This window comes from Salvelinus alpinus, chromosome 22 (genome assembly GCF_045679555.1).
Source record: "Salvelinus alpinus chromosome 22, SLU_Salpinus.1, whole genome shotgun sequence".
Taxonomy (NCBI): Eukaryota; Metazoa; Chordata; class Actinopteri; order Salmoniformes; family Salmonidae; genus Salvelinus; species Salvelinus alpinus.
In genome coordinates, this window is record NC_092107.1 from 49,747,261 (window position 1) to 49,774,263 (window position 27,003).

At 46.1% G+C, this 27,003-nt stretch overlaps 1 protein-coding gene across 4 annotated transcripts in view; it reads right to left on the bottom strand.

The window, feature by feature from the left end:
• Nucleotides 1-27,003, bottom strand: part of ryr1b (ryanodine receptor 1b (skeletal)) — a 275,237-nt gene that overhangs the window by 76,015 nt on the left and 172,219 nt on the right. For 2 of the 4 annotated variants that reach the window (XM_071360275.1, XM_071360273.1), the window contains 10 exons: nt 24,242-24,482; nt 23,778-23,865; nt 19,431-19,523; nt 17,399-17,413; nt 8,145-8,315; nt 7,799-7,858; nt 5,495-5,629; nt 4,993-5,105; nt 1,052-1,148; nt 682-797 (listed from right to left, as the gene is read on the bottom strand). In XM_071360275.1, the coding sequence (XP_071216376.1) occupies nt 682-797; nt 1,052-1,148; nt 4,993-5,105; nt 5,495-5,629; nt 7,799-7,858; nt 8,145-8,315; nt 17,399-17,413; nt 19,431-19,523; nt 23,778-23,865; nt 24,242-24,482 (1,129 nt within the window). The remainder of the gene's footprint in view (nt 1-681; nt 798-1,051; nt 1,149-4,992; nt 5,106-5,494; nt 5,630-7,798; nt 7,859-8,144; nt 8,316-17,398; nt 17,414-19,430; nt 19,524-23,777; nt 23,866-24,241; nt 24,483-27,003) is intronic. The other 2 variants (XM_071360277.1, XM_071360276.1) reach the window with 1 other exon arrangement.

Genomic DNA, 27,003 nt, shown 5'->3' on the forward strand with positions numbered 1-27,003 from the left:
AGGGAGGGAGGGAGTTGGGAGGGAGGGAGTTGGGAAGGAGGGAGGGAGTTGGGAGGGAGGGAGTTGGGAAGGAGGGAGGGAGTTGGGAAGGAGGGAGGGAGTTGGGAAGGAGGGATGGAGGGAGTTGGGAAGGAGTTGGGAGGGAGGGAGGGAGTTGGGAGGGAGGGAGTTGGGAAGGAGGGAGGGAGTTGGGAAGGAGGGAGGGAGGGAGGGAGTTGGGAAGGAGTTGGGAGGGAGGGAGGGAGTTGGGAAGGAGGGAGGGAGTTGGGAAGGAGGGAGGGAGTTGGGAAGGAGGGAGGGAGTTGGGAAGGAGGGAGGGAGTTGGGAAGGAGGGAGGGAGTTGGGAAGGAGTTGGGAGGGAGGGAGGGAGTTGGGAGGGAGGGAGGGAGGGAGTTGGGAGGGAGGGAGGGAGTTGGGAAGGAGGGAGGGAGTTGGGAGGGAGGGAGGGAGGGAGTTGAGAGGGAGGGAGTTGGGAAGGAGGGAGGGAGTTGGGAAGGAGGGAGGGAGTTGGGAGGGAGGGAGGGAGTTGGGAGGGAGGGAGGGAGTTGGGAAGGAGTTGGGAGGGAGGGAGGGAGTTGGGAGAGGGGGAGGGAGTTGGGAAGGAGTTGGGAGGGAGGGAGGGAGGGAGTTGGGAGAGACGGAGGGAGCTTGGGAGGGAGGGAGGGAGGGAGGTGGCCTCACCTCTTCTCTGTGAGAGCAGTCCGGCTGAAGTGTAGGATGAGCTGATGCAGAGGGTCGGGTTTAGTTTCTGCCTCTTCCTCTCCCTCCTCTCCCATCTCCTCCTCCTCCATGGCTTTCTACACACACACACACACACACACACACACACACACACACACACACACACACACACACACACACACACACACACACACACACACACACACACACACACACACACACACACACACACACACACACACACACACACACATACACACACACAGAAACACAAAATCCTTACAGAAAGTTCCTGAAGACTCACAAAGATGACAATAATATAGTATATAGTAGTATATAAAACAACACAGGCGAGGAGAAAAGCCCTTACAGACAAGTCGTCGATCATGCGGTCTTCAAACTGGTACCCTTCAGTCTGCAGCCAGTTCCTCTTGTACCCATTCAGGAACATGTTGGACCCCCGGTGCCTGTTAGAGAGAAGAGGAAGTGACAACAAAAGGAAGTCACACCGCATACCAAGCGTCAACAAAAATCACGATACACTATATATACACAAGAGTATGTGGCCACCACTTCAAATGAGTCGATTTGTCTATTTCAGCCACATCCGTTGCTGACAGGTGTATAAAATCGAACAAAACAGCCATGCAATCTCCTTAGACAAACATTGGCCAGTAGAATGGGCCTTACTGAAGATCGCAGTGACGTTCAATGTGGCACCGTCATAGGATCCTTTCCAACAAGTCAGTTCTGTCACTCCCTGTTCTGTTTCACCTGTCTTTGTGATTGTCTCCACCCATCTCCAGGTGACACCTGTTTTCCCAATTAGTCCCTGGGTATTTATGCCTGTGTTCTCTGTTTGTCTGTTGCCAGTTCGTCTTGTCAAGTCAACCAGCGTGTTTTTTCCGTGCTCCTGCTTTTTCCTTATCTCCGTTTTCTAGTCCTCCCGGTTTTGACCCTTGCCTGCCCTGACACTGAGCCCTCCTGCCTGACCATTTTGCCTGCCCCTTGGATTATAATAAATATCAGAGAATTTTTGGGTAGTGCACACAATACTCCATAATGACAACGTGAAAACAGGTTTTTAGAATTTCTTGCAAATGTATTAAAAATAAAAACAGAAATGCCTTATTTACATAAGTATTCAGACCCTTTGCTACGAGACTCGAAATTGAGCTCAGGTGCATCCTGTTTCCATTGATCATCCTTGAGATGTTTCTACAACTTGATGGGAGTCCACCTGTGGTAAATTCAATTGATTGGACATGTGATGGAAAGGCACACACCTGTCTATATAAAGGTCCCACAGTTGACAGTGAATGTCAGAGCAAAAACCAAGCCACGAGGTCGAAGGAATTGTCAATAGAGCTCCAAGAGAGGATTGTGTTGATGCAAAGATCTGGGGAAGGGTACCAAAAATTGTCTGCAGTGGCCTCCATCATTCTTAAATGGAAGAAGTTTGGAACTGCCAAGACTCTTCCTGGCCAAACTGAGCAATTGGGGAGAGGGGCCTTGGTCAGGGAGGTGACCAAGAACTCGATGTTCACTCCGACAGAGTTCCAGAGTTCCTCTGTGGAGAGAGGAGAACCTTCCAGAAGGATCATCTCTGCAGAACTCCACCAATCAGGCCTTTATGGCAGCCCGCTTGGAGTTTGCCAAAAGGCACCTTAAAACTCTCAGACCATGAGAAATAAGACTCTCTGGTCTGATGAAACCAAGATTGAACTCTGGCCTGAATGCCAAGCGTCACATCAGGAGGAAACCTGGCACCATCTCTATGGTGAAGCATGGGGGTGTCAGCATCATGTTGTGGAGAAGTTTTTCAGCAGCAGGGACTGGGAGACTAGTCAGGATCAAGGGAAAGATGAATGGAGCAAAGTACAGAGAGATCCTTGATGAAAACCTGCTCAAGAGCACTCAGGACCTCAGACTGGGGTGAAGGTTTACCTTCCAACAGGACAACGACCCTAAGCACACAGCCAAGACAACGCAGGAGTGGCTTCAGGACAAGTCTCTGAATGTCCTTGAGTGGCCCAGCCAGAGCCCAGACTTGAACCCGATCGAACATCTCTGGAAAGATCTGAAAATAGCTGTGCAGCGACGCTCCCCATCCAACCTAACAGAGCTTGGGAGGATCTGCAGAGAAGAATGGGAGAAACTCCCCAAATACAGGTGTGCCAAGCTTGTAGTGTCATACCCAAGAAGACTCAATGCTGTAATCGCTGCCAAAGGTGCTTCAACAAAACGTTTTTGTTTTTTTACAACAAATTCTAAAAACCTGTTTTTGCTTTGTCATTATGGGGTATTGTGATGTCATTATGGGGTATTGTGATGTCATTATGGGGTATTGTGTGTAGATTGATGAGGAAAAACAACAATTTAATACATTTTAGAATAAGGCTGTAAAGTAACAAAATGTGGAAAAAAGTCAAGGGGTCTGAAGATTTACCGAATGCACTGAATATATATTATATATATTATATTATATATGTATTTATATATATTTAATCTGTACATTACATGTACCTTGCCGTCACATGACAAATAGCTGTAAAAATAGAAGTAAAAATGGTTTTACAAGTCCTCCAATCAGGGGTGTCATGATATTGGCCTGATGGGGGAGGTGTATGACCACCATAAATACCCCCCCCCCCCCGTTTCTCTCTCTACTCTATAGAATTGACTCTTGAAAAGCCCTTTGTCAACATAGAGATTCTTGGAAGATCAAAAGGTGGGAAACGGAACCAAATTTCGGTAATCCAACCGGTTGAAAATATGCGTTGGTACTTAATGAATATGATGTCAGATCAGTTGACGTCTGAGACATGATTACTGATGTTAGGACGACATAAACTGTATCTTGGAAAGTCTACACATTCTAGTTATCAGATTCACATGGAATTGTTGTGCAATTTAAATGTTTAAATATAAAACTATTTGTGAAAAGATTAAATGTAATTTTTTAGCTTCTTAATGAGAGAACGGTTTGTCATAAGAACACCACTCTGCTCACTCAGAGGCTCCGCCCAAGCGAACAGACATGGGTTGTAAACTATGAAACATGCTCTTCTTTCACCACTATATAAGGCCTGTTATGAAAATGTAACTTCCTGTTCCAAGGACGTGAGGACTTGCGGTCCCCACGTTGAAAGGACAAAGACCACCTACAGAACTAAGCCAACCTCAGCAAGAACCTAACGAAATTAGCATAGAATTTCAACGTGAAGGTGACGACCTACACGCCGGAAGGATGAATTTCGACTATACCAGCCAGAATATAGCATGAGCATATAGCATGGCAACTTGGTATGAACTTTTAAATCTTATTCACTAAAGAAGTGATACCTCCTAGCCATTGCGTTAGCGCAGCAACTGTAGACGTGGGCTAGGAGAGGACGGACAGAGTACCTGTTCTACCACACAACGATGGTACTACCAAGTATCCAGTTTACCACCAGAGACAGTCTTCAAAGGACAAAAGATCCCTGCTGGGCAACCCTGCCTACTATCTACGACCAATCTACCGAAGCGCAGCTCAGAGTAAATATTTATAGCATTTTCCTTTTTCAAATGGGCGGTAATTTAGAATGCATAAGATACTGTATTTACGATAGCATAGCTGCCTACGGCCCGATAGAGACACACAATATTTTTTGATCCTCAGTCTTCCCGCTCTTTCATTCAAAACCCAACCCCCTTTCCAGCCGTCATATATGTTCCGTCCGCTAGGGACGTTTTCCTTTATGACATAATTTGTAATCAATGTATGATCCATTCTGTGTATATGTAATTCTGTGTGATTATTTAGGTATTTAGTAAATAAATAATTAAACCACATTTTGTATTGCTCATTCAACTTGTTAGCCAGGGTTCGTGAAGATAACCATGAATTTACAACTTTCAGTTGAGACTAAATAAGGTGACGATTAATATTGACGAATCTATTGAGGTAAAAGATTACCAGGTCTTTAAGAGTTTATTTGGAAGATAACAAACAGCTCTATAAACATTATTTCGTGGTGCCCCGACTTTCTAGTTAATTACATTTACCTGATCAGCTTAATCAGGTAATATTAATTACAGAAAAATGATTTTATAGAATAGCATGTCATATCACTTAATCCGGCCAAAGACACGACAGGGGTGTTATACATATATTTGTTCACGTGATTAGAAATGACGCATGAAATAGTATCTGATAGTTCTTTCGGCAAATGTTAACGCGGATCTATTACTTAGAAATGAGACCAAAAAATCACAACAAGAAAAAAGGGCCTATTATTACACAGTGAAGAGTTTGCTTGTGATTACCTGGGGATGTTGTAGAGGGGGGACATTCTGAAGCAGGCCACAACAGCTTTGCGTCGTTGTTTAGAAAGCAGCTTGTGCCAGACCATCTTCTTGGACTTGTACGGATGCTCCGTCTGGGGAGATAGGGTCAAGGGTCAAGGGTCAAGAGTTTCCCAGACTGATGACCCCTAGTCCCGTGTGGCTCAGTTGGTAGAGCATGGCGCTTGCAACGCCAGGGTTGTGGGTTCATTCCCCACGGGGGGACCAGGATGAATATGTATGAACTTTCCAATTTGTAAGTCGCTCCGGATAAGAGTGTCTGCTAAATGACTTAAATGTAATGTAACGATGACAAGGTCGTGAAAACTTCTGGTGTGTGTGTGTGTGTGTGTGTGTGTGTGTGTGTGTGTGTGTGTGTGTGTGTGTGTGTGTGTGTGTGTGTGTGTGTGTGTGTGTGTGTGTGTGTGTGTGTGTGTGTGTGTGTGTGTGTGTGTGTGTGTGTGAGTCAGTAGTCAGTACTCACCACCTCTATGTGGTAGAGGACAGCGGAGACCTCTTGGACTCTCTTGACCACCTTCTGAGGGTCCTCAGCGTCCTCAGCCTTCCCTGACGTCTCCTTATACAGCGCCATCTGCCAGCGCATTGACGGGTCCTCCACCTACACACAGCCAAAGAGTCAACAAACACACCACATGGTCACCACATGCACAGCACACACAGTATAGACCAACGACATTGAAATGCTAATCCCATTAATATATATATAAGTACCAGTGAAACGTTTTTCTTTATTTTTAGTATTTTCTACATCGTAGAATAATAGTGAAGACATCAAAATTATAAAACAACACATCGCGTAGTAACCAAAAAACTGTTAAACAAATCAAAATATATGTTATATTTGAGATTCTTCAAAGTAGCCATCCTGAGGACAGCTTTGCACTCTCTTGGCATTCTCTCAACCAGATTCATGAGGTAGTCACCTGGAATGCATTTCAATTAACAGGTGTGCCTTGTTAAATGTTAATTTGTGGAATTTCTTTCCTTCTTAATGCGTTTGAGCCAATCAGTTTTGTTGTGACAATGTAGGGTGTGTCACGTTCCTGACCTGTTTTCCTTGTTTTTGTATGTGTTTAGTTGGTCAGGGCGTGAGTTGGGGTGGGCATTCTATGTTATGTGTTTCTATGTTTAGGTTCATTATCTATTGGCCTGATATGGTTCTCAATCAGGGACAGGTGTTTTACGTTTCCTCTGATTGAGAACCATATTAAGGTAGGCTGTTCTCACTGTTTGTTTGTGGTTGATTGTGTTCCTGTGTCTGTGTATGTGTATGTCGCACCACACGGGACTGTTTCGTTTGTGCTAGTCTGTACCTGTTCGTTCGTTCTTCGTGTTTATGTAAGTACTTATGTTCAGGTCGGTCTACGTCGTTTTTTGTTTTGTAATTTTCCAAGTGTTTTTCGTGTTCGTCTTTATTTAAATGAATTCATTTATGTCTTCATACAACGCTGCGTTTTGGTCCGATCCCTACTCCTTCTCCTCATCCGAGGAGGAGGAAGAATATGACAGCCGTTACAGGGTGGGTATACAGAAGATAGCCCCATTTGGTAAAATACCAAGTCCATATTATGGCAAGAACAGCTCAAATAAGCAAAGGGAAACGACACTCCATCATTACTTTAAGACATGGTGGTCAGTCAACGCGGAACATTTCAAGAACTTTTAAAGTTTATTCAAGTGCTGTTGCAAAAACCATCAAGCGCTATGATGAAACTGGCTCTCATGAGGATCGCCACAGGAAAGGAAGACCCAGAGTTACCTCTGCTGCAAAGGATAGGTTCATTAGCGTTACCAGCCTCAGATTGCAGCCCAAATAAATGCTTCACAGAGTTCAAGTAACAGACACATCTCAACATCAACTGTTCAGAGGAGACTGCGTGAATCAGGCTTTCATTGTCGAATTGCTGCAAAGAAACCACTATTAAAGGACACCAATAAGAAGAAAAGACTTGCTTGGGCCAAGAAACTCGAGCAATGGACATTAGAGCGGTGTAAATCTGTCCTTTGGTCTGATGAGTCCAAACTGGAGATTTTTGGCTCCAACCGTTGCGAGATGCAGAGTAGGTGAACGGATGATCTTCGCATGTGTGGTTCCCACCGTGAAGCATGGAGGAGGAGGTGTGATGGTGTAGGGGTGCTTTGCTGGTGACACTGTCTGTGATTTATTTAGAATTCAAGGCACACTTAACCAGCATGGCTACCACAGCATTTTGCAGCGATACGCCATCCCCTTCGGTTTGTGCTTATTGGGACTATCATTTGCCTTTCAACGGCACAATAACCCAAAACACACCTCCAGGTTGTGTAAGGGATATTTGACCAACAAGGAGAGTGATGGAGTGCTGCATCATATGACCTGGCCTTCACAATCACCCGACCTCAACCCAGTTGAGATGGACTGGGATGAGTTGGACCGCAGAGTGAAGGAAAAGCATCCAACAAGTGCTCAGCATATGTGAGAACTCCTTCAATACTGTAGGAAAAGCATTCCAGGTAAAGCTGGTTGAGAAAATGCCAAGAGTGTGCAAAGCTGTCATCAAAGCAAAGGGTGGCTACTTTGAAGAATCTCAAATATAAAATATATTTTGATTTGTTGAACACTTTTTTTTGGTTACTACATGATTCCATATGTGTTATTTCATGGTTTTGATGTCTTCACTATTATTCTACAATGTAGAAGGTGTGTCCAAACTTTTGACTGGTGCTGTACCTATACAGGTAATGTATTGTTTGGCACAAAACCTAATCTAGGTGGTGTTCTACTCACCTTGCCCTGCAGATGCATGTTGTTCTGTAGAAACTCTCTCACCTCTTCATCTGTGTCTTTCTGTTAGGGGACAGTCATTAGATATCAAAGTTAAAAGTAAAACATGTGTGATCTCTGTTTGTTTGTGTCTTTCTGTTAGGGGACAGTCATTAGATATCAAAGTTAAAAGCAAAACATGTGTGATCTCTGTTTGTTTGTGTCTTTCTGTTAGGGGACAGTCATTAGATATCAAAGTTAAAAGCAAAACATGTGTGATCTCTGTTTGTTTGTGTTTTTCTGTGTGTGTGTACGTGTGTATGTGCATATGTGTGCGTGAGCGTGTATGTGTGTGTGTGTCTTCCACTACCAGGCTGTAGCGTATCTTGGCCAAGTTAATCAGTTCCTGGTCAGCAGGGGAACACATGTTGAGGCCAATAGGAAGCATCTTCTTCAGCGCTGCTACGATCAGAGATGTCTGCACAGAATAGCGGTCCCCCCTTCGCTTCTTCTTGGTACGCTCCACGTCAGAACCTCCAGCCTACAGAAGGAGAGAGTGTGGTCAGACCGTACCATCTCTAGCCTATAGGAGGAGAGAGTTGGGTGAGACCATACCATCTCTAGCCTATAGGAGGAGAGAGTTGGGTCAGCCAATACCATCTCTGCCCACCCCTCTATGTCTCTACGTCTGATGTAGGTACTAGACAAGGTATATCAATATCCCCATTTCTGATTTATTTAGGTACTAGACAAGGCTGCTCTCTATGCCCATGTTTACTGTAGGAAGGTACTAGACAAGGCACCCCCATATCCCCATTTCTGTCTGATGTAGGTAGGTGAAATACATTGTTTCACAAAAATGAAAGCAAACTACATTGCTGCTATATGCTTTAATTATGGGTGGTTGAGGTTAAAAACATTTTAAAAGGGGTGGGGAATTGGGGAAATGTGATTGAACTGAACAAGGCTAAGGGAAGAAACAAAACAGCAACATGCTGGAAAGGAAAAAAAAGAGAAAAGCAATCATTAACGTCAAACACTAAATCTACAAATACAGCAGTACTAGGGTTGCAAAATTCCAGCTTGCATGATTCCGGATTTCCTGCTAATTCCCTTCTCATTTTGGGAATCTTCCAAATAGAATTTTGGGAAAACCTGGGAATTTTGCAAACCTAAGCAATACTAAAACATATCATTTATTTTCTCACCAAAGTGCAGCTTGTGCATGTAAGAAGCTGTTAGTGCTAACTATGCGTCTGTCCGCTGGAGAGCTACTCTATCTAGTCAAGGAAGAGCTGCTCTATCTAGTCATGGGAGAGCTCTATCTAGTCAAGAGAGAGCTGCTCTATCTAGTCATTTGAGAGCTCCTCTATCTAGTCAAGGGAGAGCTCCTCTATCTAGTCAAGGGAGAGCTCCTCTATCTAGTCAAGGGAGAGCTCCTCTATCTAGTCATGGGAGAGCTCCTCTATCTAGTCATGGGAGAGCTTCTCTATCTAGTCAAGGGAGAGCTCCTCTATCTAGTCAAGGGAGAGCTCCTCTATCTAGTCAATGGAGAGCTCCTCTATCTAGTCAAGGGAGAGCTCCTCTATCTAGTCAAGGGAGAGTTGCTCTATCTAGTCAAGGGAGAGTTGCTCTATCTAGTCAAGGGAGAGCTGCTCTATCTAGTCAAGGGAGAGCTCCTCTATCTAGTCAAGGGAGAGCTCCTCTATCTAGTCAAAGGAGAGCTGCTCTATCTAGTCAATGGGAGAGCTCCTCTATCTAGTCAAGGGAGAGCTCCTCTATCTAGTCATGGGAGAGCTTCTTTATCTAGTCATGGGAGAGCTCCTCTATCTAGTCAAGGGAGAGCTCCTCTATCTAGTCAAGGGAGAGCTCCTCTATCTAGTCAGGGGAGAGCTGCTCTATCTAGTCATGGGAGAGCTTCTCTATCTAGTCATGGGAGAGCTGCTCTATCTAGTCAATGGAGTCCTGTGTTAGTAGTGCAGTAGGGTTCTGCTAGGCCCAGCCCACCACTCCACACCAGGTATAGCAGCAGTCTTTGGGGTCAGCCCTGATTTCTGACCTCTGACCAGATAACAGAGGCTCCTTCAGTAAGGACCATCTGACAGCTGAGGAGAGGAGGTTAGCTCACACCGGGAAATGGGATAGCAGGCCTTAAATATCCCTTACTGGTCGGCTAAATAATATACAACTTAACCTATATAATGCCTCCACATAATGCCATAAAACCTAGAGGTACATTCATAATGCTGTAGATTTATTCTTAATTTATTTGTACATTACTTAGACAACATTGTGGTTCCAGGAAAAATCCTTGTTAAGATTAGAATAGATGAGCCTTCTAAGGTTTATAAGGTATATAACAGGGCTATACTTTAGGTTTATAAGGTATATAACATAATATACTTTAGGTTTATAAGGTATATAACAGGGCTATACTTTAGGTTTATAAGGTATATAACAGTGTTATACTTTAGGTTTACAAGGTATACAACAGGCTATACTTTATAACAGGGCAATACTTTAGGTTTATAAGATGTTATAGGTAGATTAGGTGAAAGTCACTGTAATATGTACATGTAATGGAGACTACAGGTGTAAACTACAGTGACTACAACAGCTATAGGACATAAAGGTATGGAAAGATTGAGCAAAGGGAAGACTGATTGTGAGTGCCCCGATTTGGGAACTTTATCGCCAAAGCTGTAAAAAAACAACCAAAAAAACATCAACAAAACAAAACAAACATCAACAAAACAAAACAAACATCAACAAAACAAACATCAACAAAACAAAACAAACATCAACAAAACAAAACAAACATCAACAAAACAAACATCAACAAAAACAAAAACAAACATCAACAAAACAAAACAAACATCAACAACACAAAACAAACACCAACAAAACAGAACAAACATCAACAAATCAAAACAAAACAAACATCAACAAAACAAACATCAACAACACAAAACAAACATCCAAAAACCAAAACAAACATCAACAAAGTAGAGTGAGCGACACTCCATCATCATTCGCCAATGTCAGCTCATGGGACTGGACTGCAGCAGTAGTCCATGTACTATATATACAGTCAGTGGTGAGCCGAGTGCCATGAAACCCAAACACTTCAATCTACGGCAGAGAGCTTTCATCAAGCCTCTCCAGACCCTCGTTCTCACACACATTATTAAGCTACATTAAGACACACACTCAATTCACAGTACAGCCTCCCTAGGAAGACCTTATTTATATGTCCATGTTTCAGTCTCTGCTGCAGAATGGGCTGGCTATAGACTAGATGGATGTAATCGGGTGTCTCTGCTGGCTATAGACTAGATGGATGTAATCGGGTGTCTCTGCTGGCTATAGACTAGATGGATGTAATCGGGTGTCTCTGCTGGCTATAGACTAGATGGATGTAATCGGGTGTCTCTGCTGGCTATAGACTAGATGGGTGTAATCGGGTGTCTCTGCTGGCTATAGACTAGATGGATGTAATCGGGTGTCTCTGCTGGCTATAGACTAGATGGATGTAATCGGGTGTCTCTGCTGGCTATAGACTAGATGGATGTAATCGGGTGTCTCTGCTGGCTATAGACTAGATGGATGTAATCGGGTGTCTCTGCTGGCTATAGACTAGATGGATGTAATCGGTGTCTCTAGTGGCTATAGACTAGATGGATGTAATCGGGTGTCTCTGCTGGCTATAGACTAGATGGATGTAATCGGGTGTCTCTGCTGGCTATAGACTAGATGGATGTAATCGGTGTCTCTAGTGGCTATAGACTAGATGGATGTAATCGGGTGTCTCTGCTGGCTATAGACTAGATGGATGTAATCGGTGTCTCTAGTGGCTATAGACTAGATGGATGTAATCGGGTGTCTCTAGTGGCTATAGACTAGATGGATGTAATCGGTGTCTCTAGTGGCTATAGACTAGATGGATGTAATCGGGTGTCTCTGCTGGCTATAGACTAGATGGATGTAATCGGGTGTCTCTGCTGGCTATAGACTAGATGGGTGTAATCGGGTGTCTCTGCTGGCTATAGACTAGATGGATGTAATCGGGTGTCTCTGCTGGCTATAGACTAGATGGATGTAATCGGGTGTCTCTGCTGGCTATAGACTAGATGGATGTAATCGGGTGTCTCTGCTGGCTATAGACTAGATGGATGTAATCGGGTGTCTCTGCTGGCTATAGACTAGATGGATGTAATCGGTGTCTCTAGTGGCTATAGACTAGATGGATGTAATCGGGTGTCTCTGCTGGCTATAGACTAGATGGATGTAATCGGGTGTCTCTGCTGGCTATAGACTAGATGGATGTAATCGGTGTCTCTAGTGGCTATAGACTAGATGGATGTAATCGGGTGTCTCTGCTGGCTATAGACTAGATGGATGTAATCGGTGTCTCTAGTGGCTATAGACTAGATGGATGTAATCGGGTGTCTCTAGTGGCTATAGACTAGATGGATGTAATCGGTGTCTCTAGTGGCTATAGACTAGATGGATGTAATCGGGTGTCTCTGCTGGCTATAGACTAGATGGATGTAATCGGGTGTCTCTGCTGGCTATAGACTAGATGGATGTAATCGGTGTCTCTAGTGGCTATAGACTAGATGGATGTAATCGGGTGTCTCTGCTGGCTATAGACTAGATGGATGTAATCGGTGTCTCTAGTGGCTATAGACTAGATGGATGTAATCGGGTGTCTCTAGTGGCTATAGACTAGATGGATGTAATCGGTGTCTCTAGTGGCTATAGACTAGATGGATGTAATCAGTGTCTCTGCTGGCTATAGACTAGATGGATGTAATCGGTGTCTCTAGTGGCTATAGACTAGATGGATGTAATCGGTGTCTCTGCTGGCTATAGACTAGATGGATGTAATCGGTGTCTCTAGTGGCTATAGACTAGATGGATGTAACCGGGTGTCTCTAGTGGCTATAGACTAGATGGATGTAATCGGTGTCTCTGCTGGCTATAGACTAGATGGATGTAATCGGTGTCTCTGCTGGCTATAGACTAGATGGATGTAATCGGTGTCTCTGCTGGCTATAGACTAGATGGGTGTAACCGGGTGTCTCTGCTGGCTATAGACTAGATGGGTGTAATCGGGTGTCTCTGCTGGCTATAGACTAGATGGGTGTAATCGGGTGTCTCTGCTGGCTATAGACTAGATGGATGTAATCGGGTGTCTCTGCTGGCTATAGACTAGATGGGTGTAACCGGGTGTCTCTGCTGGCTATAGACTAGATGGATGTAATCGGTGTCTCTAGTGGCTATAGACTAGATGGATGTAACCGGGTGTCTCTGCTGGCTATAGACTAGATGGATGTAATCGGTGTCTCTAGTGGCTATAGACTAGATGGGTGTAATCGGGTGTCTCTGCTGGCTATAGACTAGATGGATGTAATCGGGTGTCTCTGCTGGCTATAGACTAGATGGATGTAATCGGTGTCTCTAGTGGCTATAGACTAGATGGATGTAACCGGGTGTCTCTGCTGGCTATAGACTAGATGGGTGTAATCGGGTGTCTCTGCTGGCTATAGACTAGATGGATGTAATCGGGTGTCTCTGCTGGCTATAGACTAGATGGGTGTAACCGGGTGTCTCTGCTGGCTATAGACTAGATGGATGTAATCGGGTGTCTCTAGTGGCTATAGACTAGATGGATGTAATCGGGTGTCTCTGCTGGCTATAGACTAGATGGATGTAATCGGTGTCTCTAGTGGCTATAGACTAGATGGATGTAATCGGGTGTCTCTGCTGGCTATAGACTAGATGGATGTAATCGGTGTCTCTAGTGGCTATAGACTAGATGGATGTAATCGGGTGTCTCTAGTGGCTATAGACTAGATGGATGTAATCAGGTGTCTCTGCTGGCTATAGACTAGATGGATGTAATCGGGTGTCTCTGCTGGCTATAGACTAGATGGATGTAATCGGGTGTCTCTGCTGGCTATAGACTAGATGGATGTAACCGGGTGTCTCTGCTGGCTATAGACTAGATGGGTGTAATCGGGTGTCTCTGCTGGCTATAGACTAGATTGATGTAATCGGTGTCTCTGCTGGCTATAGACTAGATGGATGTAATCGGTGTCTCTGCTGGCTATAGACTAGATGGATGTAATCGGGTGTCTCTGCTGGCTATAGACTAGATGGATGTAATCGGGTGTCTCTGCTGGCTATAGACTAGATGGATGTAATCGGGTGTCTCTGCTGGCTATAGACTAGATGGGTGTAATCGGTGTCTCTGCTGGCTATAGACTAGATGGATGTAATCGGGTGTCTCTGCTGGCTATAGACTAGATGGATGTAATCGGGTGTCTCTGCTGGCTATAGACTAGATGGATGTAATCGGGTGTCTCTGCTGGCTATAGACTAGATGGATGTAACCGGGTGTCTCTGCTGGCTATAGACTAGATGGATGTAATCGGGTGTCTCTGCTGGCTATAGACTAGATTGATGTAATCGGTGTCTCTGCTGGCTATAGACTAGATGGATGTAATCGGTGTCTCTGCTGGCTATAGACTAGATGGATGTAATCGGGTGTCTCTGCTGGCTATAGACTAGATGGATGTAATCGGGTGTCTCTGCTGGCTATAGACTAGATGGATGTAATCGGGTGTCTCTGCTGGCTATAGACTAGATGGGTGTAATCGGTGTCTCTGCTGGCTATAGACTAGATGGATGTAATCGGGTGTCTCTGCTGGCTATAGACTAGATGGATGTAATCGGGTGTCTCTGCTGGCTATAGACTAGATGGATGTAATCGGGTGTCTCTGCTGGCTATAGACTAGATGGATGTAATCGGGTGTCTCTGCTGGCTATAGACTAGATGGATGTAATCGGGTGTCTCTGCTGGCTATAGACTAGATGGATGTAATCGGGTGTCTCTGCTGGCTATAGACTAGATGGATGTAATCGGGTGTCTCTGCTGGCTATAGACTAGATGGATGTAATCGGGTGTCTCTGCTGGCTATAGACTAGATGGATGTAATCGGGTGTCTCTGCTGGCTATAGACTAGATGGATGTAATCGGGTGTCTCTGCTGGCTATAGACTAGATGGATGTAATCGGGTGTCTCTGCTGGCTATAGACTAGATGGGTGTAATCGGGTGTCTCTGCTGGCTATAGACTAGATGGGTGTAATCGGTGTCTCTGCTGGCTATAGACTAGATGGATGTAATCAGTGTCTCTGCTGGCTATAGACTAGATGGATGTAATCGGGTGTCTCTGGTGGCTATAGACTAGATGGATGTAATCAGTGTCTCTGCTGGCTATAGACTAGATGGATGTAATCGGGTGTCTCTGCTGGCTATAGACTAGATGGGTGTAATCGGGTGTCTCTGCTGGCTATAGACTAGATGGGTGTAATCGGTGTCTCTGCTGGCTATAGACTAGATGGATGTAATCGGGTGTCTCTGCTGGCTATAGACTAGATGGATGTAATCGGTGTCTCTGCTGGCTATAGACTAGATGGATGTAATCGGGTGTCTCTGCTGGCTATAGACTAGATGGGTGTAATCGGTGTCTCTGCTGGCTATAGACTAGATGGATGTAATCAGTGTCTCTGCTGGCTATAGACTAGATGGATGTAATCGGGTGTCTCTGGTGGCTATAGACTAGATGGATGTAATCAGTGTCTCTGCTGGCTATAGACTAGATGGATGTAATCGGGTGTCTCTGCTGGCTATAGACTAGATGGGTGTAATCGGGTGTCTCTGCTGGCTATAGACTAGATGGGTGTAATCGGTGTCTCTGCTGGCTATAGACTAGATGGATGTAATCGGGTGTCTCTGCTGGCTATAGACTAGATGGATGTAATCGGTGTCTCTGCTGGCTATAGACTAGATGGATGTAATCGGTGTCTCTAGTGGCTATAGACTAGATGGATGTAATCGGGTGTCTCTGCTGGCTATAGACTAGATGGATGTAATCGGTGTCTCTGCTGGCTATAGACTAGATGGATGTAATCGGGTGTCTCTGCTGGCTATAGACTAGATGGGTGTAATCGGGTGTCTCTGCTGGCTATAGACTAGATGGATGTAATCGGGTGTCTCTGCTGGCTATAGACTAGATGGATGTAATCGGTGTCTCTGCTGGCTATAGACTAGATTGATGTAATCGGTGTCTCTGCTGGCTATAGACTAGATGGATGTAATCGGGTGTCTCTGCTGGCTATAGACTAGATGGATGTAATCGGGTGTCTCTGCTGGCTATAGACTAGATGGATGTAATCGGTGTCTCTGCTGGCTATAGACTAGATGGATGTAATCGGGTGTCTCTGCTGGCTATAGACTAGATGGATGTAATCGGGTGTCTCTGCTGGCTATAGACTAGATGGATGTAATCGGGTGTCTCTGCTGGCTATAGACTAGATGGGTGTAATCGGTGTCTCTGCTGGCTATAGACTAGATGGATGTAATCGGGTGTCTCTGCTGGCTATAGACTAGATGGATGTAATCGGGTGTCTCTGCTGGCTATAGACTAGATGGATGTAATCGGTGTCTCTGCTGGCTATAGACTAGATGGATGTAATCGGGTGTCTCTGCTGGCTATAGACTAGATGGATGTAATCGGGTGTCTCTGCTGGCTATAGACTAGATGGATGTAATCGGGTGTCTCTGCTGGCTATAGACTAGATGGATGTAATCGGTGTCTCTGCTGGCTATAGACTAGATGGATGTAATCGGTGTCTCTGCTGGCTATAGACTAGATGGATGTAATCGGTGTCTCTGCTGGCTATAGACTAGATGGATGTAATCGGGTGTCTCTGCTGGCTATAGACTAGATGGATGTAATCGGGTGTCTCTGCTGGCTATAGACTAGATGGATGTAATCGGTGTCTCTGCTGGCTATAGACTAGATGGATGTAATCGGTGTCTCTGCTGGCTATAGACTAGATGGATGTAATCGGGTGTCTCTGCTGGCTATAGACTAGATGGATGTAATCGGTGTCTCTGCTGGCTATAGACTAGATGGATGTAATCGGGTGTCTCTGCTGGCTATAGACTAGATGGATGTAATCGGGTGTCTCTGCTGGCTATAGACTAGATGGATGTAATCGGGTGTCTCTGCTGGCTATAGACTAGATGGATGTAATCGGGTGTCTCTGGTGGCTATAGACTAGATGGATGTAATCAGTGTCTCTGCTGGCTATAGACTAGATGGATGTAATCGGGTGTCTCTGCTGGCTATAGACTAGATGGATGTAATCGGTGTTGAACAGTAAGAGAGTGCTTAAAGAGTGCTGTAATGTGTGGGCTATACATGTGAAAGTCAGTGTTTATGTGTGTGAAAATAGTGTGTGTATATGTGTGTGGAGACTGTGTGTGTGTGGGTTCAGAGAGTGTGTGTGTGTGTGTGAAGACTGTGTGTATGTGTGTGTGTGTCTGTGTGTGTGTGTGTGTGTGTGCATTTGTTTTCCGTGTCTGTGTGAGTGTGAGTGTGAGTGTGAGTGTGAGTGTGTGTGTGTGAGCGACAGGGTCTGTGTGTTTCTGCTCTATAGCCGTGCACTAGGAGAGCTTGATGAAGAACCCCCCCCCACAGTCGGGGTGCCATGCGGTCAGGCCAGCACAGCGGTCACATTACGGTCAGCGTGCACAAACACAGTCTAACCTCTTCCCCGCCGGCCTAGTGGCCCCCCCGCGTCCACAGAGACACACAGAGACAGAGAAAGAACAGAGTTAACATCCAACATCCTCTGATCTCTTACCTCCTGACCTCAAGTATTCACAAAGCACCTCAGAGAGAGCTGATCTAGGATCAGGTCTTAATTCATTAGAATCTGATCCTAGATCAGACTGCTGCGCTCCGAAACCTTTGACCTGTCGACATCCAGGTATCCTAACTCCGCCTCCTCAGGCCTCTCCAGACCAGGAAGTGGATATGTTATAGAAGATTTCTTATGTCTTTCTTCATTGGATGAAACATACAGGGACTTCAGAAAGTATTCTTACCCCTTGACTTGTTCCACATTTTGTTGTGTTACAGCCTGAATTCAAAATGGACAATTATTTTAATTTTTATATCTCACTCATCTACACACATTACCCCATAATTACATTTCTGCAAATGTATTGAAAATGAAATACAGAAATATCTCATTTACATAAGTATTCAGACCCCTGAATTTTGAGTCTTTCTGGGTAAGTATCTAAGAGCTTCGCAAACATGTATTTTACAATATTTGCACATTCATTTTTTTATTTATTATTCAAGCTCTCTCAAGTTGTTTGTTGATCATTGCTAGACAGCCATTTTCATGTCTTGCCATAGATTTTCAAGCTGATTTAAGTCAAAACTATAACTAGGCCACTCAGGAACATTCAACGTCGTCTTGGTAAACAACTCCAGTGTATACTTGGCCTTGTGTTTTAGGTTATTGTCCTGCTGAAAAGTGAATTCGTCTCCCAGTGTCTGTTGGAAAGCAGACTGAACCAGGTTTTCAACTAGGATTTTGCCTGTGCTTAGCTACATTTTTTTATCCTAAAAAAACTCCCTAGTCCTTGCCAATGACAAGGATACCCATAACATGATGCAGCTACCACTATGCTTGAAAATATGAAGAGGGGTACTCAGTGATGTGTTGTGTTGGATTTGCCCCAAACATAACACTTTGTATTCAGGACATAAAGTTTGTTTCGTTGCCAATTTTTATTTTTACTTTAGTGCCTTGTTGCAAACAGGACGCATGTTTTGGAATATTTTTTATTCTGTATAGGATTCCTTTTTTCATTCTGTCATTTAGGTTAGTATTTTGGAGTAACTAGAATGTTGTTGATCCATCCTCAGTTTACTCCTATCACATCCATTTAACTATGTAACGGGTTTAAAATCACCATTGGCCTCATGGTGAAATCCCTGAACGGTTTCCTTCCTCTCCGTCAACTGAGTTAGGAAGGACCCCTGTATCTTTGTAGTGACTGGGTGTATTGATACACCATCCAAAGTGTAATTAATAACTTCACCATGCTCAAAAGGAAATTCAATGTCTGCTTTTTTTTTTTTTTACCCATCTACCAATAGGTGCCCTTTGTGAGACATTGGAAAACATCCCTTGTCTTTGTGGTTGAATCTGTGTTTGAAATTCCCTGCTCAATTGAGGGACCTTACAGATCATTGTATTTGTGGGGTACAGAGATGAGGTAGTCATACAAAAATCATGTTAAATACTATTATTGCACACAGAGTGAGTCCATGAAACTTATTATATGACGTGTTAAGCACATTTTCACTCCTGACCTTGTTTAGACCATAACAAAGGGGTTGAATTCTTATTGACCAATACATTTCTGCTTTACATGTTTAATTAACTTGTAAACATTTCTAAAAACATAATTCCACTATCACATTATGTGGTATTGTATGTCGGCCAGTGACACAACATCTCAATTTAATCCATTTTAAATTCAGGCTGTTACACAACAACATGTGGGAAAAGTCAAGGGGGTGTGAATACTTCTTGAAGGCAGAGTCACAGTCTCTTTGTCTTCTAACCAAGTCTTAAGGACTAGAGGCATTGGTATATTATGAACTGCAAGGGTTGTTAACATTAACAGGAATAAAAATAAACCATATTAGATTGTATATAATGATAACATGTTATGAACCGTTGATACCCGTTCACTCATGGTGGATTCAGTCTCACCTTGCTCATCTTACTCTTGCTGTCAGCGGTCAGGAAAGACATGTTGTTGATCTCATTCATCACCACAAAGTTCTGCTCCTCACGCTTGAAGTTCTGAAAATGCAGAGAAAGGAGAAAAGGGGAATGAATAAGGAGAGAGAGAGGGAGAGAATGCAGAGAAAGGAGAAAAGGGGAATGAATAAAGGAGAGAGAGAAGGAGAGACAGAGAGAAAGGAGAAAAGGGGAATGAATAAGGAGAGAGAGAAGGAGAGACAGAGAGAAAGGAGAAAAGGGGAATGAATAAAGGAGAGAGAGAAGGAGAGACAGAGAGAAAGGAGAAAAGGGGAATGAATAAGGAGAGAGAGGGAGAGACAGAGAGAAAGGAGAAAAGGGGAATGAATAAGGAGAGAGAGAGGGAGAAACAGAGAGAAAGGAGAAAAGGGGAATGAATAAGGAGAGAGAGAGGGAGAAACAGAGAGAAAGGAGAAAAGGGGAATGAATAAGGAGAGAGAGAAGGAGAGACAGAGAGAAAGGAGAAAAGGGGAATGAATAAGGAGAGAGAGGGAGAGACAGAGAGAAAGGAGAAAAGGGGAATGAATAAAGGAGAGAGAGAAGGAGAAACAGAGAGAAAGGAGAAAAGGGGGATGAATAAAGGAGAGAGAGAGGGAGAGACAGAGAGAAAGGAGAAAAGGGGAATGAATAAGGAGAGAGAGGGAGAAACAGAGAGAAAGGAGAAAAGGGGAATGAATAAAGGAGAGAGAGAGGGAGAGACAGAGAGAAAGGAGAAAAGGGGAATGAATAAGGAGAGAGAGGGAGAGACAGAGAGAAAGGAGAAAAGGGGAATGAATAAAGGAGAGAGAGAGGGAGAGACAGAGAGAAAGGAGAAAAGGGGAATGAATAAGGAGAGAGAGAGGGAGAAACAGAGAGAAAGGAGAAAAGGGGAATGAATAAGGAGAGAGAGGGAGAGACAGAGAGAAAGGGGGAGGTGTGTATTAGTTGATGAAAAAGGAAGAATGAAAAAGTGAAGGAATAGAGAGACGGGTGAGCGGTGTTTCATCGTACCAAAACATCACTTATGATACCAATATTTTTTAGAATAACTTAGTTCCGTTTCATATGATAGTACCAAATATTTCAGCCCTAAAGAACCAGCTGGTGCCAGTTATAAAATGTTTATAAAGTACGTTTTGTTTATAAACTCAGTCAAAAAAGAATGAAGCAATAGCAACTACTCTCTTGTATGTGCCAGTCCAATAATGTCCACTTCACTATCATGCGCATCTCACGTGTGGCAGCTGTAATCAGCCAGCCCCACCCCCTTCCAGCCCTCACTCTAACCACTAGGCAGGTAGCCTAGTAGTTAGAGAGTTGGGCCAGTAACCGAAAGGTTGCTGGATCGAATCCCTGAGCTGACAAGGTAAAAATCTGTCGTTCTGCCCCTGAACAAGGCAGTTAACCCGCTGTTCCCCGGGCCCTGAACAAGGCAGTTAACCCGCTGTTCCCCGGGCCCTGAGCAAGGCAGTTAACCCACTGTTCCCCGGGCCCTGAGCAAGGCAGTTAACCCACTGTTCCCCGGGCCCTGAGCAAGGCAGTTAACCCACTGTTCCCCGGGCCCTGAGCAAGGCAGTTAACCCACTGTTCCCCGGGCCCTGAGCAAGGCAGTTAACCCACTGTTCCCCGGGCCCTGAGCAAGGCAGTTAACCCACTGTTCCCCGGGCCCTGAGCAAGGCAGTTAACCCACTGTTCCCCGGGCCCTGAGCAAGGCAGTTAACCCACTGTTCCCCGGGCCCTGAGCAAGGCAGTTAACCCACTGTTCCCCGGGCCATGAGCAAGGCAGTTAACCCACTGTTCCCCGGGCGCCGAAGACGTGGATGTTAATTAAGGCAGCCCCCACCCACCGCACCTCTCTGATTCAGATGGGTTGGGTTAAAATGCAGAAGACACATTTCAGTTGAATACATTCAGTTGTACAACTGACTAGGTATCACCCTTTCCCAGTCACCCATCTGTTTAAGTAGGCTAATTGGCATTGTCACCCCCTTTCTCTCCTTCTATTCCTCAATCAGTTTTTAAAATGTGATCGAGCCACGATGACGAGGTTGTTAGATTTGTATATTTGAGCAGCGCACAGAGTAAGCAAAAATTCATACATTGTATAATTTAATTGCCTGGTTTAACCAAGTTAAAGCAAGCAGCAAGTTCGCATACAGCTTCGTGCCAGGCATACAGCTTTGTACCAGGAACACAGCTCTGTGCCAGGCATACAACTTTGTGCCAAGCATACAGCTTTGTGCCAGGCATACAGCTTCGTACCAGGCATAGAGCTTGGTGCCAGGGATACAGCTTCGTACCAGGCATACAGCTTCGTACCAGGCATACAGCTTTGTGCCAGGCATACAACTTCGTGCCAGCCATACAGCTTTGTGCTAGGCATACAGCGTTGTGCTAGGCATACAGCTTTGTGCTAGGCATACAGCTTTGTGCTAGGCATACAGCTTCGTACCAGGCATACAGCTTCGTGCCAGGCATACAGCTTTGTGCTAGGCATACAGCTTCGTACCAGGCATACAGCTTCGTACCAGGCATACAGCTTCGTGTCAGGCATACAGCTTCATGCCAGGCATACAACTTCGTACCAGGCATACAACTTCGTGCCAGGCATACAGCTTCGTACCAGCCATAGAGTTTGGTGCCAGGCATACAGCTTCGTACCAGGCATACAGCTTCGTGCCAGGCATACAGCTTTGTGCCAATTATACAGCTTTGTGCCAGGCATATAGCTTCGTGCCAGGCATACTTCCAGCTTAACGGCAAAGAAAACAATGTGTCTTTATTCAAAACGGTTACAAAATAAATAGCCTGTATTACCGGATCTTTTTGTTCTCCTGTGCCATTTCGCATTTTATTTTATATATAATGAGCAAAAATATAAGCGCAACATGCAACGATTTCAAAGATTTTACTGAGTTACAGTTCATATAAGGAAATCAGTCAATTGAAATAAATACATTAGGACCTAATCTATGGATTTCACATGACTGGGAATACAGATATGCATCTGTTGGTCACAGATACCTTATAAAAAAAAAAAAAGTAGGGGTGTGGATCAGAAAACCAGTCAGTATCTGGTGTGACCACCATTTGCCTCATGGAGCGGGACACATCTCCTTCACATAGAGTTGATCAGGCTGTTGATTGTGGCCTGTGGAATGTTGTCCCACTCCTCTTCAATTGGCTGTGCGAAGTTGCTGGATTATTTGTCAGGAACTGGAACACGCTGTCGTACACGTCGATCCAGAGCATCCCAAACGTGCTCAATGGGTGAAATAACTGGTGAGTATGCAGGCCATGGAAGAACTGGGACAGTTTCAGCTTCCAGAAATTGTGTACAGATCCTTGCGACATGGGGCCGTGCATTATCATGTTGAAACATGAGGTGATGGAGGAGGATGAATGGCACGACAATGGGCCTCAGGATCTCATCACGGTATCTCTGTGCATTCAAATTGCCATCGATAAAACGCAATTGTGTTCGCTGTCTGTAGCTTATGCCTGGCCTTACCATAACCCCGCCACCATGGGGCACTCTGTTCACAACATTGACATCAGCAAACCGCTTGCCCACACGACACCATATACGTGGTCTGCAATTGTGAGGCTGGCATTCTCTAATTCTCTAAAAACGACGTTGGATTGCGGCTTATGGTAGAGAAATTAACAATAAATTCTCTGGCAATTGCTCTGGTGGACATTCCTGCAGTCAGCATGCCAATTGCACGCTCTCCCTCAAAAAACTTGAGATATCTGTGACATTGTGTTGTATAGATAAAACTGCATATTTTTTTAGAGTGACCTTGTTCTTGTTCCCACAGCACAAGGTGCACCTGTGCAATAATCATGCTGTTTAATCAGCTTCTTGGTATGCCACACCTGTCAGGTGGATGTATTATTTTTGGCAAAGGAGAAATGGGTGGGTGGGTGTGTGTCTGTGTGTTAAATGAGGTAGGTGGGTGTGTGTCTGTGTGTTAAATTAGGTAGGTGGGTGTGTGTCTGTGTGTTAAATGAGGTAGGGAGGTGTGTGTCTGTGTGTTAAATGAGGTAGGGGGGTGTGTGTCTGTGTGTTAAATGAGGTAGGTGGGTGTGTGTCTGTGTGTTAAATGAGGTAGGTGGGTGTGTGTCTGTGTGTTAAATGAGGTAGGTGGGTGTGTGTCTGTGTGTTAAATGAGGTAGGTGGGTGTGTGTCTGTGTGTTAAATGAGGTAGGGGGGTGTGTGTCTGTGTGTTAAATGAGGTAGGGAGGTGTGTGTCTGTGTGTTAAATGAGGTAGGGGGGTGTGTGTCTGTGTGTTAAATGAGGTAGGGGAACTCACATGAGACTTGGACCAGAAGATGAACACCTCTCCAACCATCCTGAAGAGTTCCTCAGCATCTGGGTCTGGACAGGTCAACCATCGAGCCCTGGAACAACAAGATAAGGGTCAGGTGTGTTTCGTGTGTTTGCAGGTCTGGACAGGTCAACCATCGAGCCCTGGAACAACAAGATAAGGGTCAGGTGTGTTTCGTGTGTTTGCAGGTCTGGACAGGTCAACCATCGAGCCCTGGAACAACAAGATAAGGGTCAGGTGTGTTTCGTGTGTTTGCAGGTCTGGACAGGTCAGCCATCGAGCCCTGGAACAACAAGATAAGGGTCAGGTGTGTTTCGTGTGTTTGCAGGTCTGGACAGGTCAGCCATCGAGCCCTGGAACAACAAGATAAGGGTCAGGTGTGTTTCGTGTGTTTGCAGGTGTGCGTGCGTGATTGTGTGTACACGTGTTGGTTTATGACTCCACAGTACCTGTTGTTATCCACATATCTGATCAGTAGAGGATACAGAGCGTAAAGGTCTCTGCAGAGAACAGCAAACTCATCCCTGATGGTTCCTTCCTCACTGTCCACCTCAGACTTCCCCTCCAGTCTCAGCTGCTCCTCCTCAGCCACCACCTTCCCACTACGTTTCTTCAGTTTCTCCATGGTCGGGATGAAATGAGACTTCAACATCTCAGGCTTGGCCCTGCTAACGATGGGCTGGGCAAACACTGGACAAGGAAAGGACAGGCAGGACACACAGGGCCCATTGTTGAAAGGTCGTTACTCACGTCCATAGAACAGCAAGGTCAACAACAGTTGATGTCTGAACACATAAACATGAACTGAAAACGACATCATTTCTAAAACATAACCTCTCCTCTACCAACCTGCCAGTCATCTCCCTCTCCTCTCCTCCACCAACCTGCCAGTCATCTCCCTCTCCTCCTCACCAACCTGCCAGTCATCTCACTCTCCTCTCCCCACCAACCTGCCAGTCATCTCCCTCTCCTCCACCAACCTGCCAGTCATCTCCCTCTCCTCTCCTCTCCTCCACCAACCTGCCAGTCATCTCCCTCTCCTCTCCTCCACCAACCTGCCAGTCATCTCCCTCTCCTCCTCTACCAACCTGCCAGTCATCTCCCTCTCCTCTCTCCACCAACCTGCCAGTCATCTCCCTCTCCTCTCCCCACCAACCTGCCAGTCATCTCCCTCTCCTCCCCCCACCAACTTGCCAGTCATCTCCCTCTCCTCTCCTCCACCAACCTGCCAGTCATCTCCCTCTCCTCTCCCCACCAACCTGCCAGTCATCTCCCTCTCCTCCACCAACCTGCCAGTCATCTCCCTCTCCTCTCCTCTCCTCCACCAACCTGCCAGTCATCTCCCTCTCCTCTCCTCCACCAACCTGCCAGTCATCTCCCTCTCCTCCTCTACCAACCTGCCAGTCATCTCCCTCTCCTCTCTCCACCAACCTGCCAGTCATCTCCCTCTCCTCTCCCCACCAACCTGCCAGTCATCTCCCTCTCCTCCCCCCACCAACTTGCCAGTCATCTCCCTCTCCTCTCCTCCACCAACCTGCCAGTCATCTCCCTCTCCTCTCCCCACCAACCTGCCAGTCATCTCCCTCTCCTCCACCAACCTGCCAGTCATCTCCCTCTCCTCTCCTCTCCTCCACCAACCTGCCAGTCATCTCCCTCTCCTCTCCCCACCAACCTGCCAGTCATCTCCCTCTCCTCTCCTCTCCTCCACCAACCTGCCAGTCATCTCCCTCTCCTCTCCCCTACCAACCTGCCAGTCATCTCCCTCTCCTCTCCCCACCAACCTGCCAGTCATCTCCCTCTCCTCTCCTCTCCTCCACCAACCTGCCAGTCATCTCCCTCTCCTCTCCTCCACCAACCTGCCAGTCATCTCCCTCTCCTCTCCCTACCAACCTGCCAGTCATCTCCCTCTCCTCTCCCCACCAACCTGCCAGTCATCTCCCTCTCCTCTCCTCCCCCTACCAACCTGCCAGTCATCTCCCTCTCCTCTCCCCCACCAACCTGCCAGTCATCTCCCTCTCCTCTCCCCACCAACCTGCCAGTCATCTCCCTCTCCTCTCCTCTCCTCCGCCAACCTGCCAGTCATCTCCCTCTCCTCTCCTCCACCAACCTGCCAGTCATCTCCCTCTCCTCTCCCCACCAACCTGCCAGTAATCTCCCTCTCCTCTCCCCACCAACCTGCCAGTCATCTCCCTCTCCTCCCCCCATCAACCTGCCAGTCATCTCCCTCTCCTCTCCTCCACCAACCTGCCAGTCATCTCCCTCTCCTCTCCCCACCAACCTGCCAGTCATCTCCCTCTCCTCTCCTCTCCCCACCAACCTGCCAGTCATCTCCCTCTCCTCTCCCCACCAACCTGCCAGTCATCTCCCTCTCCTCTCCCCACCAACCTGCCAGTCATCTCCCTCTCCTCTCCTCTCCTCACCAACCTGCCAGTCATCTCCTTCTCCTCTCTCCACCAACCTGCCAGTCATCTCCCTCTCCTCTCCCCACCAACCTGCCAGTCATCTCCCTCTCCTCTCCTCTCCTCTCCTCACCAACCTGCCAGTCATCTCCCTCTCCTCTCCTCTCCTCTCCTCACCAACCTGCCAGTCATCTCCCTCTCCTCTCTCCACCAACCTGCCAGTCATCTCCCTCTCCTCTCTCCACCAACCTGCCAGTCATCTCTCTCTCCTCTCCCCACCAACCTGCCAGTCATCTCCCTCTCCTCTCCTCCACCAACCTGCCAGTCATCTCCCTCTCCTCTCCTCTCCTCACCAACCTGCCAGTCATCTCCCTCTCCTCTCCCCACCAACCTGCCAGTCATCTCCCTCTCCTCTCCTCACCAACTTGCCAGTCATCTCCCTCTCCTCCCCCCATCAACCTGCCAGTCATCTCCCTCTCCTCTCCCCACCAACCTGCCAGTCATCTCCCTCTCCTCTCCTCACCAACCTGCCAGTCATCTCCCTCTCCTCCCCCTACCAACCTGCCAGTCATCTCCCTCTCCTCTCCTCACCAACCTGCCAGTCATCTCCCTCTCCTCCCCCCACCAACCTGCCAGTCATCTCCCTCTCCTCTCCTCCACCAACCTGCCAGTCATCTCCCTCTCCTCTCCCCACCAACCCCTCTCCTCCCTCCACCAACCTGCCAGTCATCTCCCTCTTCTCACCAACCTGCCAGTCATCTCCCTCTCCTCTCCTCCACCAACCTGCCAGTCATCTCCCTCTCCTCTCCCCA